The sequence below is a fragment of the Chlorocebus sabaeus genome, chromosome 5 (assembly GCF_047675955.1).
Source record: "Chlorocebus sabaeus isolate Y175 chromosome 5, mChlSab1.0.hap1, whole genome shotgun sequence".
Taxonomy (NCBI): domain Eukaryota; kingdom Metazoa; phylum Chordata; class Mammalia; order Primates; family Cercopithecidae; genus Chlorocebus; species Chlorocebus sabaeus.
Window position 1 is genome coordinate 2,422,751 of NC_132908.1, and position 14,262 is coordinate 2,437,012.

Consider the following 14,262-nt stretch of genomic DNA (forward strand, 5'->3'; position numbering starts at 1 on the left):
ACCCCTGCGCGCCGGCGGGGAGCTGCGTTCCTCCAGGACCCCAGCCCCTCTGGGGAGGCGGGGCGGCCATGCGGGTTCCACCAGTCAGGGACCAATGTTCGAATTCGCGTCCTGGGGCGGCCAATGGCGGGCGCCCGGAGCAGGCGGTGTGGGCGTGGAGGGCGGTAAACGAGGCGAGCCCGGGGCGGGACGTGGGCGGGGCAGGCGGCGGCCCCCCCCGGGCAGGCCAATGGGAGGGCCGGGCGCGTTTGAAAACTGGGGTGGGCGGCGGGGCGGGGTCTGCGCCTGCGCGAGGGCTCCGCGCGCGCTCCAGCCGGGGCGCGGGCGCGCTCGCAGGCGGGCTCAGGCGACAGAGACGCGAACGCGGCGATGGGGAGCGGTGGCGGTGAGTGGGAGGCGATGTCCGCTGGTTTCTGCCCCGCGCCCCTTCTGCCTGCCCTGCGGGGCAGACGGTGGGTCCCGCGGGAGGGGAGTCCCTGGCGGCCTGAGGAGGGCCGGCTCGAGCTCTTTAACCCGGGACGGGTGTCGCGTCCGGCGCAGGGAGCCCCCGCGGCCGGGCGCGCGGTTTAAATGCCCGGCGGGCGCCCGAGCCCCTCGTCGCCTTCCCTCGCGGCGACGTTTTCCGACCCTTTGCCGGGGCGGCGATCGGGTGCCGGACGGCGATCGGGTCCCGGGGCGGCGATCGGGTCCCGGGGAGCCAAACACCAGCGCCTCCTGGTCGGGGTTGGGGCTGCGGAGCGCGTGGGGTCGAAGCGATCCCCCGGCCCGGCCCGGCCCTGACTGGGCCTCGGTCCAGCGGGGCCGTGGACCTAGCTCTGTGGAAAGCAGCGTTCGGCCCCGCGCGCGATGAGGCACAGGAAACTCGAGCTGTAGTTTGAGCTATTATCACAGTATCTGTCCGGGAGCCGGAGAATGAGGAATATTTTATGGAGAGCTCTATAGAATCTTTGAGAATTCGTCGCCCTGGAATACGTTTGGCTTTTGCAGCTCTTTTAATTGCTGACAGGAAGACCCGGATCGGGAGAGGGGAGCAAGGAGCAATCGCTAGGAAGTCCTGGTGGGGAGGGATTTGGGCCCACAGAGGGGAGTGGCGCTTCCTTTCAGGACTGGAAGAATGGATAGAAAGGTAGATTTGTAGATGGGGAGGCAGGATCCTGAGGTTCCTGTCTAAGGGCTTCTGTTTCTCTATGAAATAAGGGCTAAGGTCATCTGCTTAGAGTGAGGAAGGGGTTGCTGGAGTAGGAGTTAGAAAATCCGGCTGTGGGAAGAGGAGAGAGCACATCTGAGAAGCATGGCTGGGCTGCCTCCCTGGTGGGTGGAGAGCCCGTCTCACCTTTAACGATTGCACCTGTAGACAGACCTACAGGTCTAGGTTTGTGTTGGGACCTGAGCAACAACCTTACTGCGTAGCTGTCAACTCTGCACTCTACAGTGGAGGGCACACTGAGACTCTGCAGAGCTGACTTGGATGCACACTACCCCGGCCTCCAAGCCTGTGGCTTCTCTCCAGGGCCGACAACCAGACTCTACAAGCCCACAGATCCTTATTGAACATTATGCACCTTGGTCATGTGTGCAAAAAGCAAAGATATCCAGCAAAGGCCCCAGGGGTTTTCCTAAGAGTGAAATGGAAGGAAAACGGTCGTCAGCCTCAGCAGCTTTTTCCCCTTCCTGACTGTCATGGGGGCTCTGGATCAGAAAGTTTCCCAATAGCCAAGTTACATGATATGCGCTATTTGCCATAAATATTTGTTGAATATTTGAAAATGAATGATCTCTTCTGTAATTTGTGCAATGCCACTCCTTTTACATAATCTTTGGGACAAGAAGCATAGTTCCGTTTTTGTGGCACAGGGAATAGTAACCATTAGATCATTTTCAGGTGTAACTTTTATCCTTTTTTTTTTCCCTTCAAGGGTATGTATATAGAATAATTTTTCATCTTACCAAGACTTCTGTCTTTTTTTCCTTCAGTGGTTCACTGTAGATGTGCCAAGTGTTTCTGTTATCCTACAAAGCGAAGAATAAGGAGGAGGCCCCGAAACCTGACCATCTTGAGTCTCCCCGAAGATGTGCTCTTTCACATCCTGAAATGGCTTTCTGTAGAGGACATCCTGGCTGTCCGAGCTGTAAGTCCCTGGATGAAAACAGCATGAGCCCTAGCATTGTTACCATCAAGGCCTTGTGTTCTTAACTGTCAGAACAAAACTTTGACTAAAAAGGAGGTCACGGGCAGAGGCTGGGCACGGTGGCTCACGCCTGTAATCCCAGCACTTTGAAAGGCCAAGAGTGGGGTGGATCACCTGAGGTCAGGAGTTTGAGACCAGCCTGGCCAACTTGGCGAAATCTGTCTCTACTAAAATACAAAAATTAGCCAGGCGTGGTATCTCATGCCTGTGATCCCAGCTACTAGGGAGGCTGAGGCAGGAAAATGGCTTGAACCATTTTCAAGGTTGAAGCAGTGAGCCAAGATCGCACCACTGCACTCCAGCCTCCAGCCTGGGCAACAGAACAAGATTCTGTCTCAAAAAAAAAAAAGGGGGGGGGCGGGGCAAAAGGAAACAAGGATGATATCATTACCATATGCTTTCTTTAAGACATTCTGATTACAGAAATTTCCATTCCTATCTCCCAGCACACTAAAGTTGCCTCTGTTCATTACAGTGTCAACAGAAAAAGTACCTTTTTTTTTCTTTGAGACAGAGTCTCGCTCTGCCGCCCAAGCTGGAGTGTGATGGCGCAATCTCCACTCACTGCAAGCTCCGCCTCCCGGGTTCACGCCATTCTCCTGCCTCAGCCTCCCAAGTAGCTGAGACTACAGGCGCCCGCCACCACACCCGGCTAATTTTTTGTATTTTTAATAGAGTCAGGGTTTCACCATGTTAGCCAGGATGGTCTCAATCTCCTGACCTTGTGATCCGCCCACCTCGGCCTTCCAAAGTGATGGGATTACAGGTGTAAACCACCATACCCGGCCGAAAGTACCCTTTTATGGCAGTGAAATTTGCATCCCTTAAAAGATAGTGTTTAAAAGAATAAGAATATATTCTTGAGGACAAATCCCATGTAACATTTAACACTTAAATGAACTCTAGGAGTTATTTTCTAGATATTGGAACCATAGGCTTACTTTGAGTGACTTAACCTAGAGTATACAGTGGATTCATGGGAAAATACCAGCAACAACCCATTTTCTGACTCCCAAAGTCACCTCCATTGCAGGTGTGACGCACTTTATGGACCCCAGGGAGTTCTGAATTTCCAATGGCAGTGGAAACTTTGGTGCTTAAAATGCTCAACTGTGCTCCAGGTCCTGGCCTAGACACTTCCTGCGCTGGCTCAGGTTCCAGGTTCTACCTGAGACCTCCATCACAGGTGGTGGTGTTTGCCCTGAGTCCCTGTGACCTGTTTCCACACTCCCACTAGCAAGGCCTCCAGTGGGGAAGCAGAAAACACATTTCCGTCCTGCCTGCCCCCGTTTAGAGTGTTTCCCCTGTCTTTGGGGGTGACACCTTTGCAGGGATGTGGAACCCTCTTTCTCAGCCTAGGTGTTTGTTCCCTCCTTCCAAGATCATTGTCCTCTGCTCTGCTTTAGAACCTCAGAAAAACTCGTTTCTGGGCTGTTTTATCTGTTCAAAGCAACAGTTACTTTCACACAGAGTTTGGGGACCTCGACTACTTGGGATGGGGAGGGAGACAGGAGACCCTACCTCTGCATCTTGTCCTTCAGAACCTCCAGGCGTGCAGCCTTCGGGTGGTCCCTCCATGACCCAGCCCCGGCCCCTGTTGTTCTGCAGGTACACTCCCAGCTGAAGGACCTGGTGGACAACCACGCCAGTGTGTGGGCATGCGCCAGCTTCCAGGAGCTGTGGCCGTCTCCAGGGAACCTGAAGCTCTTTGAAAGGTATCTCTGCACCCTGAGAATGGCTCGGTCTTCTCCTGTCTTGGCTTCCCTATGTGCCAGTCTGTGTCTCACGGCCTGATTCAGTAATGATTTTCCTGTTGCTATCTCCCATGACATTGCCTCGTCCCCTGGGGAGTGACTGAGGGTGGCAGACCTCATGTATCAAGCTGCACAAGCCACACGCCTTCCAGCAGGCCGTGCAGTCAGTCATCCCTCATGCCACTGATCCATTCCCACATGACCCAGACATGAGTCCTCTTCCTGTGGAAACTTCACTCAGCCTTCCTTCCCTTTGGTCAAAACCATGTGATTTCTATCCTATAATGTTTCACTCACTGGCTGATCCCACCCCAACCTGCACCCCACACCCTGGCCTCCTGTCCGCATGTGCTCATAGTCCCAGGTACCAGCTGCCCTCAAAACAAACCAAGGAACCACAGTTCAGACGGGGATTTTTCTTTTTTGTTTGTTTTTTGTTTTGTTTTTTGTTTTTGTTTTTTTCTTGAGACGGAGTCTCGCTCTGTCACCAGACTGGAGTGCAGTGATGCGATCTCGGCTCACTGCAACCACCGACACCCTGGTTCAAGCGATTCTCCTGTTTCAGCCTCCTGAGTAGCTAGGATTACAGGCACGCGCTACCATGCCCAGCTAATTTTTGTATTTTTAGTAGAGACGGGGTTTCGCCATGTTGGCCAGGATGGTCTCAATCTCCTGATCTCACGATCTCAGGCAGGGATTTTCTGACAGGGATTCACTGTGGCCCTTGTCCACTTGAGTTGCCAGAAATCCAGATAGACAGCCAACAAGGGCGGGTAGCCATGTTGCCGGGGCCATGCTTGGGCTGCTTCCAGGGGAAATGTATATATTTCTTATTGAGACATGATCCACACATCACACAGTTCACCCATTTAAAGTGTAGAACTCAGCCAGGTGTGGTGTCACACCTGTATTCCCGGCACTTTGGGAGGCCAAGGCGGGTGGGTCACTTGAGGTTGGGAGTTTGAGACCAGCCCGGCCAACATGGCAAAACCCTGTCTCTATTAAAAATACAAAAATTAGCTGGGTGCGGTGATGGGCACTTGTAGTCCCAGCTATTCTGGAGGCTAAAGCATGAGAATTGCTTAAACCCAGCAGGTGGAGGTTGTAGTGAGCCGAGATTGTGCCATTGCACTCTAGCCTGGGTGATGGGGTAACACTGTCTCAAAAAAATAATAAAAAAATAAAATGTGGCCAGGCACGGTGGCTCACACCTGTAATCCCAGCCCTTTGGGAGACCAAGGCGGGCAGATCATGAGGTCAAGAGTTTGAAACCAGCGTGAGCAACATGGTGAAACCCCGTCTCTACTAAAAATACAAAAATTAGCTGGGTATAGTGGCACATGCCTGTAATGACAGCTATTCAGGAGGCTGAGGCAGGAGAATCGCTTGAACCCGGGAGGCAGAGGTTGCAGTGAGCTGAGATTGCGCCACTGCACTCCAGCCTGAGCAACAGAGCGAGACTCCATCTCAAAATAAATAAATAAGTAAATAAATAAATAAAATGTATAACTCATTGGTTTTAGTATACTAAGAGTTATACAGACATCACCAGTACTTAACTTTAGAACATTCTCCTTACCCCAAGAAGAAAGCTTGTCCCCATCAGCAGTCACTTCCCATTTTCTTCACAATCCTGGAAACTCTGGACAACCCCTAATTGATTTTCTGTCTCTCTGGATTTGCCTTTTGTGAGGATTTCACATGGAATCTTGCAACACGTGGTCTTTTGTGGCCGGCTTATTTCACGGACCCTGATGTTTTCAAGGTTCATCTGTGTCAGAGCATGTAATGGATAATTCATCTTTTTTTTTTTTTTTTTTTTTTTTGAGACGGAGTCTCGCTCTGTCTCCCAGGCTGGAGTGCAGTGGCCGGATCTCAGCTCACTGCAAGCTCCGCCTCCCGGGTTTACGCCATTCTCCTGCCTCAGCCTCCCGAGTAGCTGGGACTACAGGCGCCCACCACCTCGCCCGGCTAATTTTTTGTATTTTTAGTAGAGACGGGGTTTCACCGTGTTCGCCAGGATGGTCTCGATCTCCTGACCTCGTGATCCGCCCGTCTCAGCCTCCCAAAGTGCTGGGATTACAGGCTTGAGCCACCGCGCCCGGCGGATAATTCATCTTTGACTACATGATACTAAGAAATGTTCTGGCCGGGCGCGGTGGCTCAAGCCTGTAATCCCAGCACTTTGGGAGGCCGAGACGGGCGGATCACGAGGTCAGGAAATCGAGACCATCCTGGCTAACACCGTGAAACCGTGTCTCTACTAAAAAATACAAAAGACTAGCCGGGCGAGGTGGCAGGCGCCTGTAGTCCCAGCTACTCGGGAGGCTGAGGCAGGAGAATGGCTAAACCCGGGAGGCGGAGCTTGCAGTGAGCCGAGATCTGGCCACTGCACTCCAGCCTGGGTGACAGAGCAAGACTCCGTCTCAAAAAAAAAAAAAGAAAAAAGAAATGTTCTAGGGCCAGGCATGATGGCTCAAACCTGTAATCCCAGCACTTTGTGAGGTCGAGGCAGGGGGATCGCTTGGGTCTGGAATTCAAGATTAGCCGGGGCAATGTAGCAAGACCCTGTATCTAGAAAAAAAAATTTTTTTGTTTGACTAGCTGAGCATGGTGGCACATGCCTGTGGTCCTAGCTCCTTGGGAGGCCGAGGTGGGAGAATGGCTTAAGCACAGAAGGTTGAGGCTGCAGTAAACTGTGATCGCACCACTGCACTCCAGCATGGGCAACAGAGCAAGACCCTGTCTCAGATATATGTGTGTGTGTGCATATATACACACACACACACACATATATGTCTATATACACACATATATATGTGTGTCTATATACATATATATGTGTGTATATAGACATATGTGTGTGTGTGTGTGTATATAGGCGTATATATATATTCAATTCAGGGAACAAGTATTCTGACTTCTTCAAGTGCTGTGGTGCTTTATACCGTTTGTGGCATAAAATATTGTGATGCTTTATGTTCTTAATGTTTCAGGGCTGCTGAAAAGGGGAATTTCGAAGCTGCTGTGAAGCTGGGCATAGCCTACCTCTACAATGAAGGCTGTAAGTCCTCACCCCTCCTGTGTGTTGTCGCTTTAGATAGGCGTGAGCCTTTGGCCCTATGAAGAGGTGGTCCCTGTGTTAGCAGTTCAGTCACTGTCCTTGCTCTGTCCAATGGCCTGCCTTCCCATTTCCTCTCAGAAGCTTGTGCCCAGATGTACCCTGCTGAAGAACCTGCTAATGATACTCTGACTTTGTAGGTTATGAGAGAGTCACCTCTTGTTTTAGCAAACCCTTTAATTTCAGTTGGCAAAGAGTGACTGAGCCAGAGCCTCAGCACGGGGGCTGTTCGGGCTCCCCGCCCTCTGTGCCATGAGCACGCAGACCCACGTGTGGATGCTGGCCCTCTCCTTGGCCATCCTCTTAGAATGCTTGAGACAGAGGTCAGCGTGCCCTATAACACAGAGCCAAGCTTCTAAACGGGAAGCAGGTATGGGCAGGTTAAAGCTGGCCTGGTTCCTGGATCCCTTCATCCCCAGAGGCCAGGTGCTCCTTGAAAGAAACTCGCACAGCCTTTTCTTCTACCAGTTCCCGCTTATCTGGCCAGCACCCCAAGGAACGAGCCCACAGTCTGTCCCAGCTCTCAAAACAAGGACTGGGGTGTAGCCTCCCACATTCCCACTTCTAAACCATCTGGTGTCTTGCTGGGAGAGAGTCCCTACCCCTGGCTGGCTGGCAGGATTGTGGTGACTGACAGGGACCATGAGCAACACCCTCCTCCAGAATCAGGGGAGCCGAGGTCCTACCCCTACCCTCCCATCAGAGAGCAGTTCCCAGACATGAAATTCGCATATCATACAGTTCACCCATCTAAAGCCTGCAGTTCTGTGGTTTTTAGTATATTCACAGGGTTGTGCAGACATTGCCACTGTCTAATTTTAGAATATTCTCCTTGTCCCAAAAAGAACCCCCACCCCTGCCATGGACCCATTACCAGGGGGTCAGGCGGTGGTTCCCAGCTGGAGGGAGGATGGGACATGAAGCATCGCAGGGTCTCCTTCCCCTGACCTTCAGAATCCAGGCTTCCGGGAGGACTGCAGCAGGGGCATTGATCACAATGACCCACCTGTTCTAGACATTAACGAAGGAGGGGGAGAAAAGACAGGTGCCCCATCCTGGAGGGCTCTTCCCTCCTTAAACACCAGCTGCTTTGCACTTTGGTGGACTTCAGGCGTTACACTTTCCACCAAGACCATGGAGAACTTCCCACATTCCATCCCCAAGAGACATCCCTGGGCTCTGTCCTATCTGTCCCCACAGTGTCTGTGTCTGATGAGGCCCGCGCAGAAGTGAATGGCCTGAAGGCCTCTCGCTTCTTTAGTCTCGCTGAGCGGCTGAACGTGGGTGCCGCGCCTTTCATCTGGCTCTTCATCCGCCCTCCATGGTCGGTGAGCGGAAGCTGCTGCAAGGCCGTGGTTCATGAGAGCCTCAGGGCAGAGTGCCAGCTGCAGAGGGTGAGTCTGGGCGAGGGGCAGCACCTGCGAGGCCACCTGCAGGGTCCCACGGCACAGGAAGACCCCGAAGGTAGACCCTGGACCCTAGAAAGTCAGGAGCCTAAGGGAAGTGAAGATGCAGAAAACTGAGAGTGCAGATGTGGGGAATGCATCTCGAAATTACCTGGCACAGAGGAGGAAGCCTGAGAGCCAGGGTGGGCTGCAGAGTTCTGGGCACATGTGCTGATGGCTGGAAACTCAGGGCTGAGGCTGCATGGGGCAGTTGGAGCTCAAGACCCAAATCTGGCCGGGTGAGGTGGCTCACGCCTATCATCCTAACACTTTGGGAGGCCGAGGCTGGAGAATCGCTTGTGGCCAGAAGTTCAAGACCAGTCTGGGCAACATGATGAAACCTCATCTACAAAGAATACAAAAAAGTTAGCCAGGGGTGGTGGTGCATACCTATAGTCCCAGCTACTTGGGAGGCTGAGGTGGGAGGATCGCTTGAGCCTGGAGGTTGACGTTGCAATGAGCTGTGACTACGCCACTGCACTCCAGCCTGGGTGACAGAGTGAGACCCTGTTTCCATTAAAAAAAAAAAAAAGAAAAAAAAAGACCGAAATCTGAGAGTGACCCTCTGCAGGGGAGGGAGGGCCAGACAGCAGGGCCATGGGCATGGGACCCAGAGACACAAACAAGGGAGGGTGGCCCCCAGGCAGTTCTCTCTGCTGGAAATCACACTTCTTTCTCCTTTCTTTAAAGACTCACAAAGCATCCATATTGCACTGCTTGGGCAGAGTGCTGAGTCTGTTCGAGGTGAGTCAAATTGTTCTCTGCACTTGGACTTTGTGTTTGATACATCCCTAGCCAAGATCCTGGAAGTGAAAAGCAGCAGAAGGGGGAATCCAAGGCCCAAAACAAAAGGCAAGCCTTGCCCAGAAAGGCCCAGCTGAAGAAGCCAGGAAGTACACATGCGCCAGGCCGCGGGCTCCGATCCTGGCTCCATGACCCACCTGGTGGGGGAGTAGGGGGAGGTGAGAACTGCAGAGCAGATAGCAAGGAGGCATTGAACCTCGATGCTCGCTCGTCTGCTGACCCTGCTTCTGGTGGGCTGTGCCTGCCCGTGTGGACCTCTCTGCTCTTGATGTCCTAATGGACTTTGTGATCCGTAAACCCCCTTGGCAGCAAATTGAGGGAATGTGGTGGCTTCTAGTGACAGGCTTGGCAAACGCATCAGAGAGGGACACTGAGGAGAAGCCCTGAGAGCCACCACTGAGGGCCACCAGCACTATCTTGGCAGTTGAGGGCAGTTCCTTTGGCAGCAGGTGAGAAAGGCAGGCCTTTGATGGTGCAGAGTTGAACCAGGGATCGTGCAGGCCCAGCCCAAACATAAACCCTTCCAGAAGACAGCAGGGCTTTTGTGGCCGGAGTTCTTGAGTTCACACTCCTCACTGGCTTTGGAGTGGTGCCTCTGTAGAGAAGTCACTTCTGCTCTGATTTAGATAACTCATTTTATTAAAGCTCAGAGCAATGTATTTCCACTTTGTATAGGGGCCGGGCGTGGTGCCTCATGCCTGTAATCCCAGCACTTTAGGAGGCCAAGGTGAGTGGATCACCTGAGGTCAGGAGTTCAAGACCAGCCTGGCCAAAATGGTGAAACCAGGTCTCTACTAAAAAACACAAAAATTAGCTGGGCTTGGTGGCAGGTGCCTATAATTCCAGCTACTCAGGAGGCTGAGGCAGGGAGAATTGCTTGAACCTTGGAAGTGGAGGTTGCAGTGAGCCGAGATTGCACCACTGCACTCCAGCCTGGCAACAGAGCGAGACTCAGTCTCAGAAAAAAAAAAGAGAGTATGGAAAGGAAGGAGGATGGTGAGTAGAGTGACTGAACATCAAGTAAAGAATAAGGGCCAGTCATGGTAGCTCATGCATGTAATCCCAGCACCTTGGAAGGCCAAGGCGGGTGGATCACCTGAGGTCAGGAGTTTGAGACCAACCTGGCCAATGTGTTGAAACCACATCTTTACTAAAAAACCCAAAAATTAGTCAGGCATGGTGGTGGGCACCTGTAATCCCAGCTACTCAGGAGGCTGATGCATGAGAGTTGCTTGAACCTGGAAAGCCGAGGTTTTAGTTAGCCGAGATCACGCCACTACACTTTGGCCTGGGTGACAGAGGGAAACAACAACAACAACAACAAAAAAACAGCCAGGCACAGTGGCTCACGCTTGTAATCCCAGCACTCTGGGAGACCAAGGTGGGTGAATCACCTGAGGCCAGGATTTCAAGACCAGCCTGGCCAACATGGTGAAATCCCGTCTCTACTAAAAATACAAAAATTAGCCGGGCATGATGGTGGGCACCTGTAATCCCAGCTACTCAGGAGGCTGAGGCAGGAGAATTGGTTGAACCCAGGAGACAGAGGTTGCAGTGAGCCGAGATGGCGCCATTGCACTCCAACCTGGGTGACAAGCAAAACTGTCTCAAAAAATAAAAATGAAAAAGAGAATAAGGGAAGAATGAACTCTGCTGGGATTTATTCTAGGATGAAGAGAAGCAGCAGCAGGCCCGTGACCTGTTTGAGGAGGCTGCTCATCAGGGATGTCTAACCAGTTCCTACCTCCTCTGGGAAAGCGACAGGAGGACGGATGTGAGTGGAGCCTGCTCTGGGTTAGGGGGAGGTTCGCTGGACAAAGGCATAGTTGACGCTTGGTCCTTGGATGCGGTTCTGTCCGCAAGAGGGTGGTGGCTCTTGCTGCTCCCAGCCTGTCAGCCTCCAGGAGCCACTGGTCAGTTGGCTGTTCTTGGCACCTCCAAAAATGACTCCCATCATTTGAGAGAGAAGAGGTGGGAAGTTAGCGTAGTGTCGGCCCTTCTGAGTCTTGGTTGTGAGTTCCTCCCAAGACACAGTTGTATAAAGGCTCGGTGATCTTCTCCCGTCGACAGGTGTCAGATCCTGGGCGATGCCTCCACAGCTTCCGAAAAGTCAGGGACTACGCTGCCAAAGGCTGCTGGGAAGCGCAGGTGAGGTGCGGGGCTGGGATGATGTGGGGAGCTGGCCTTTCTCCCTCTAACCTTGGGGCAGGACTATCTGGGCTCCCACAGGGAGGCCAGGATTGAGGGATACTGTAAGATCGGTTCAGCACTGGACACTGAGTCTTAAAGGACAGGTACACAGTGAGAAGAGCTGGGAAATATGTTATTCATCCATGCCCATCAACCCTTGCCTCTCAGCCAGCCAACCTCTTAATTTTCAAATGCTTGTGACCTATAGCTGCTGTCAAAATTTGTGCCATTCTTGAAATTTGTCCCATAGGTAGAACTGATCTTAACAACAAAACTTGAGGCTGCTTGAGAGCAGAGGGGCGTGTAGAGTCCCTTCCTGCGTCCTCTTCCTGTTAGGGCCTTGCTCGTCATGTCACCTGGTCACCAAGTCATCCAGGGCTAGAGGCAGGAAATCAAGCACTGGTAGACTCTCCCCTCACAGCTATAAAGAATTTGTCAGGGCCAGGTGCGGTAGCTCACGCCTGAAATCCCAGCACTCTGGGAGGCCAAGGCAGGTGGATGACCTGAGGTCAGGAGTTCGAGACCAGCCCGGTCAACATGGTGAAACCATCTCTACTAAAAATACAAAAATTAGTCGGGCATGGTGGCAAGCGCCTGATACTCAGGAGGTTGAGGCAGGAGAATCGCTTGAACCCGGGAGGCAGAGGTTGCAGTACCACTACACTCCAGCCTGGGCGACAGAGCAAGACTCTGTCTGAAGAAAAAAAAAAAGTTGTCAGGACAAATCAAAGAAAGCTCCTATTTGCCAAATGGATAGAATGTTATTCTTGTCACCCCACCAAGTGGGTGGCAGAGTGATCTGTGCTCAAATGCTAGGGACAAAATTACAAATTGATAATGGCCCAGCCCGAGGTGTCATAGTACATTGTGGTGTTCACATCCAAAAAGCCAGTCAGCAGGTTTATAAGAAGGCCAGCCGTGGTGGCTCACGCCTGTAATCCTAGCACTTTAGGAGGTTGAGTTGGGAGGATCGCTTGAGCCCAGGAGTTCAAGACCAACCCTGGCAACATAGTAAGACCCCATCTCAACAAAAAATTTAAAAATTAGCTGGATGGGTTGGGTGCAGTGGCTCATGCCTGTAATCCCAGCACTTTGGGAGGCTGAGGCGGGCAGATCACGAGGTCAAGAGATGGAGACCACCCTGGCCAACATGGTGAAACCCTGTCTTTACTAAAAATACAAAAAAAAAATTAGCTGGGCGTGGTGGCGCGTGCCTATAATCCCAGCTACTCGGGAGGCTGAGGCAGGAGAATTGCTTGAACCCAGGAGGAGGAAGTTGCAGTGAGCCGAGATCATGCCACTGCACTCCAGCCTGGCAACAGAGCGAGACTCCATCTCAAAAAAAAAAAGAAAAAAAAAAAAAATTAGCTGGATGTGGTGGCATGTGCCTTGTGGTCCAGCTACTCAGGAGGCTGAGGCAGGAGGATCACTTGAGCCTGGGAGGTCAAAGCTGCAGAGAGCCATGATCGCAACACTGCACTTCAGCCTGGGCTACAGAGGGAGACCTTATCTCAACAAAAAAATTGTTTACGAGAAATGCAGCAACGTAGTTCTGTTGGAAACTCAGGGTAATCAATAAGAATAGGAAGACTCTGATAGAAGTTCAGGGGAGTCTCAGTTGATTCTCAAAAAAGAGGAAGTAGGGCTGGGCGCAGTGGCTTACATTTATAATCCCAACACTTTGGGAGGCTGAGGCGGGAGGATCACTTGAAGCCAGGAGTTCTCTCTCTGTTGCCCAGGCTACAGCACAATGGTGTGATCTCAGCTCACTGTGACCTCTGATGCCTGGGCTCAAGCCTTCTGAGTAGCTGGGACTATAGGCGGCTGCCACCACGCCCAGCTAATTTTTGTATTTTTAGTAGAGACGGGGTTTCACCATGTTGGCCAGGCTGGTCTGAAACTCTTGGCCTCAAGTAACCTGCCCGCCTCTGCCTCCCAAAGTGTTGGGATTACAGGAGTGAGCCACTGCACTTGACCAAAAAAAAATTAATAATAAATAAATAAAAAGAGGAAATAAACTCAAGTGGTTAGAAATTGGAATGTTCAACCTTATTACTAGTTGTAAGAGTGCACTTTTAAATGAGATATTTTGGGCTCATCGTATTAGCAAATTATATATATATGTGTGTGTGTGTGTGTATGTATATGTATATTTCTCTGTGTTTGAGTGACTGGTAATTTCTGAAAATAGCTGTTTTTTTGGTTTTTGGTTTTTGGTTTTTTTTTTTTTTTGAGGCGGAGTCTCACTCTGTTACCCAGGCTGGAGTGCAGCAGCGCGATCTTGGCTCACTGCAAGCTCGGCCTCCCGGGTTTACGCCATTCTCCTGCCTCAGCCTCCCGAGTAGCTGGGACTACAGGCGCCCACCACCATGCTCAGCTAATTTTTTTGTTTGTATTTTTAGTAGAGACAGGGTTTCACCGTGTTAGTGAGGATGGTCTCGATCTCCTGACCTCGTGATCCACCCGCTTCGGCCTCCCAAAGTGATGGGATTACAGGCATGAGCCACCGCGCCTGGCCTGAAAATAGCTGTTTTTAATAATCACAGTGTTTGCTGGTATGAAGCTGTGATGAAGCAGGTGCTCCTATTCTTGGGTGTAAACATTGGCAGAAGCCTTTTGGAGAGCACTGGGGTGTGTGACCAGAGACTTAACACAGCTGCCCTAGGCATTAGCCACGTAAGAAACTGAGACCTGAGCCACGGTGGAAAGGCCATTGACATTTCATTATATATCTTTTCTCATGTCATCTATGACTTTTT

General features: G+C 51.7%; 1 protein-coding gene across 2 annotated transcripts in view; it reads left to right on the top strand.

The window, feature by feature from the left end:
* Positions 1-14,262, top strand: part of CCNF (cyclin F) — a 32,980-nt gene continuing 18,718 nt past the window's right edge. Inside the window, exons 1-8 of one of the 2 annotated variants that reach the window (XM_073015036.1) lie at positions 1-452; positions 1,975-2,129; positions 3,798-3,904; positions 6,940-7,007; positions 8,265-8,458; positions 9,200-9,253; positions 10,983-11,087; positions 11,384-11,461. In XM_073015036.1, the coding sequence (XP_072871137.1) occupies positions 95-452; positions 1,975-2,129; positions 3,798-3,904; positions 6,940-7,007; positions 8,265-8,458; positions 9,200-9,253; positions 10,983-11,087; positions 11,384-11,461 (1,119 nt within the window). In that variant the 5' untranslated portion in view covers positions 1-94. The remainder of the gene's footprint in view (positions 453-1,974; positions 2,130-3,797; positions 3,905-6,939; positions 7,008-8,264; positions 8,459-9,199; positions 9,254-10,982; positions 11,088-11,383; positions 11,462-14,262) is intronic. The other variant, XM_073015035.1, reaches the window with a different exon arrangement.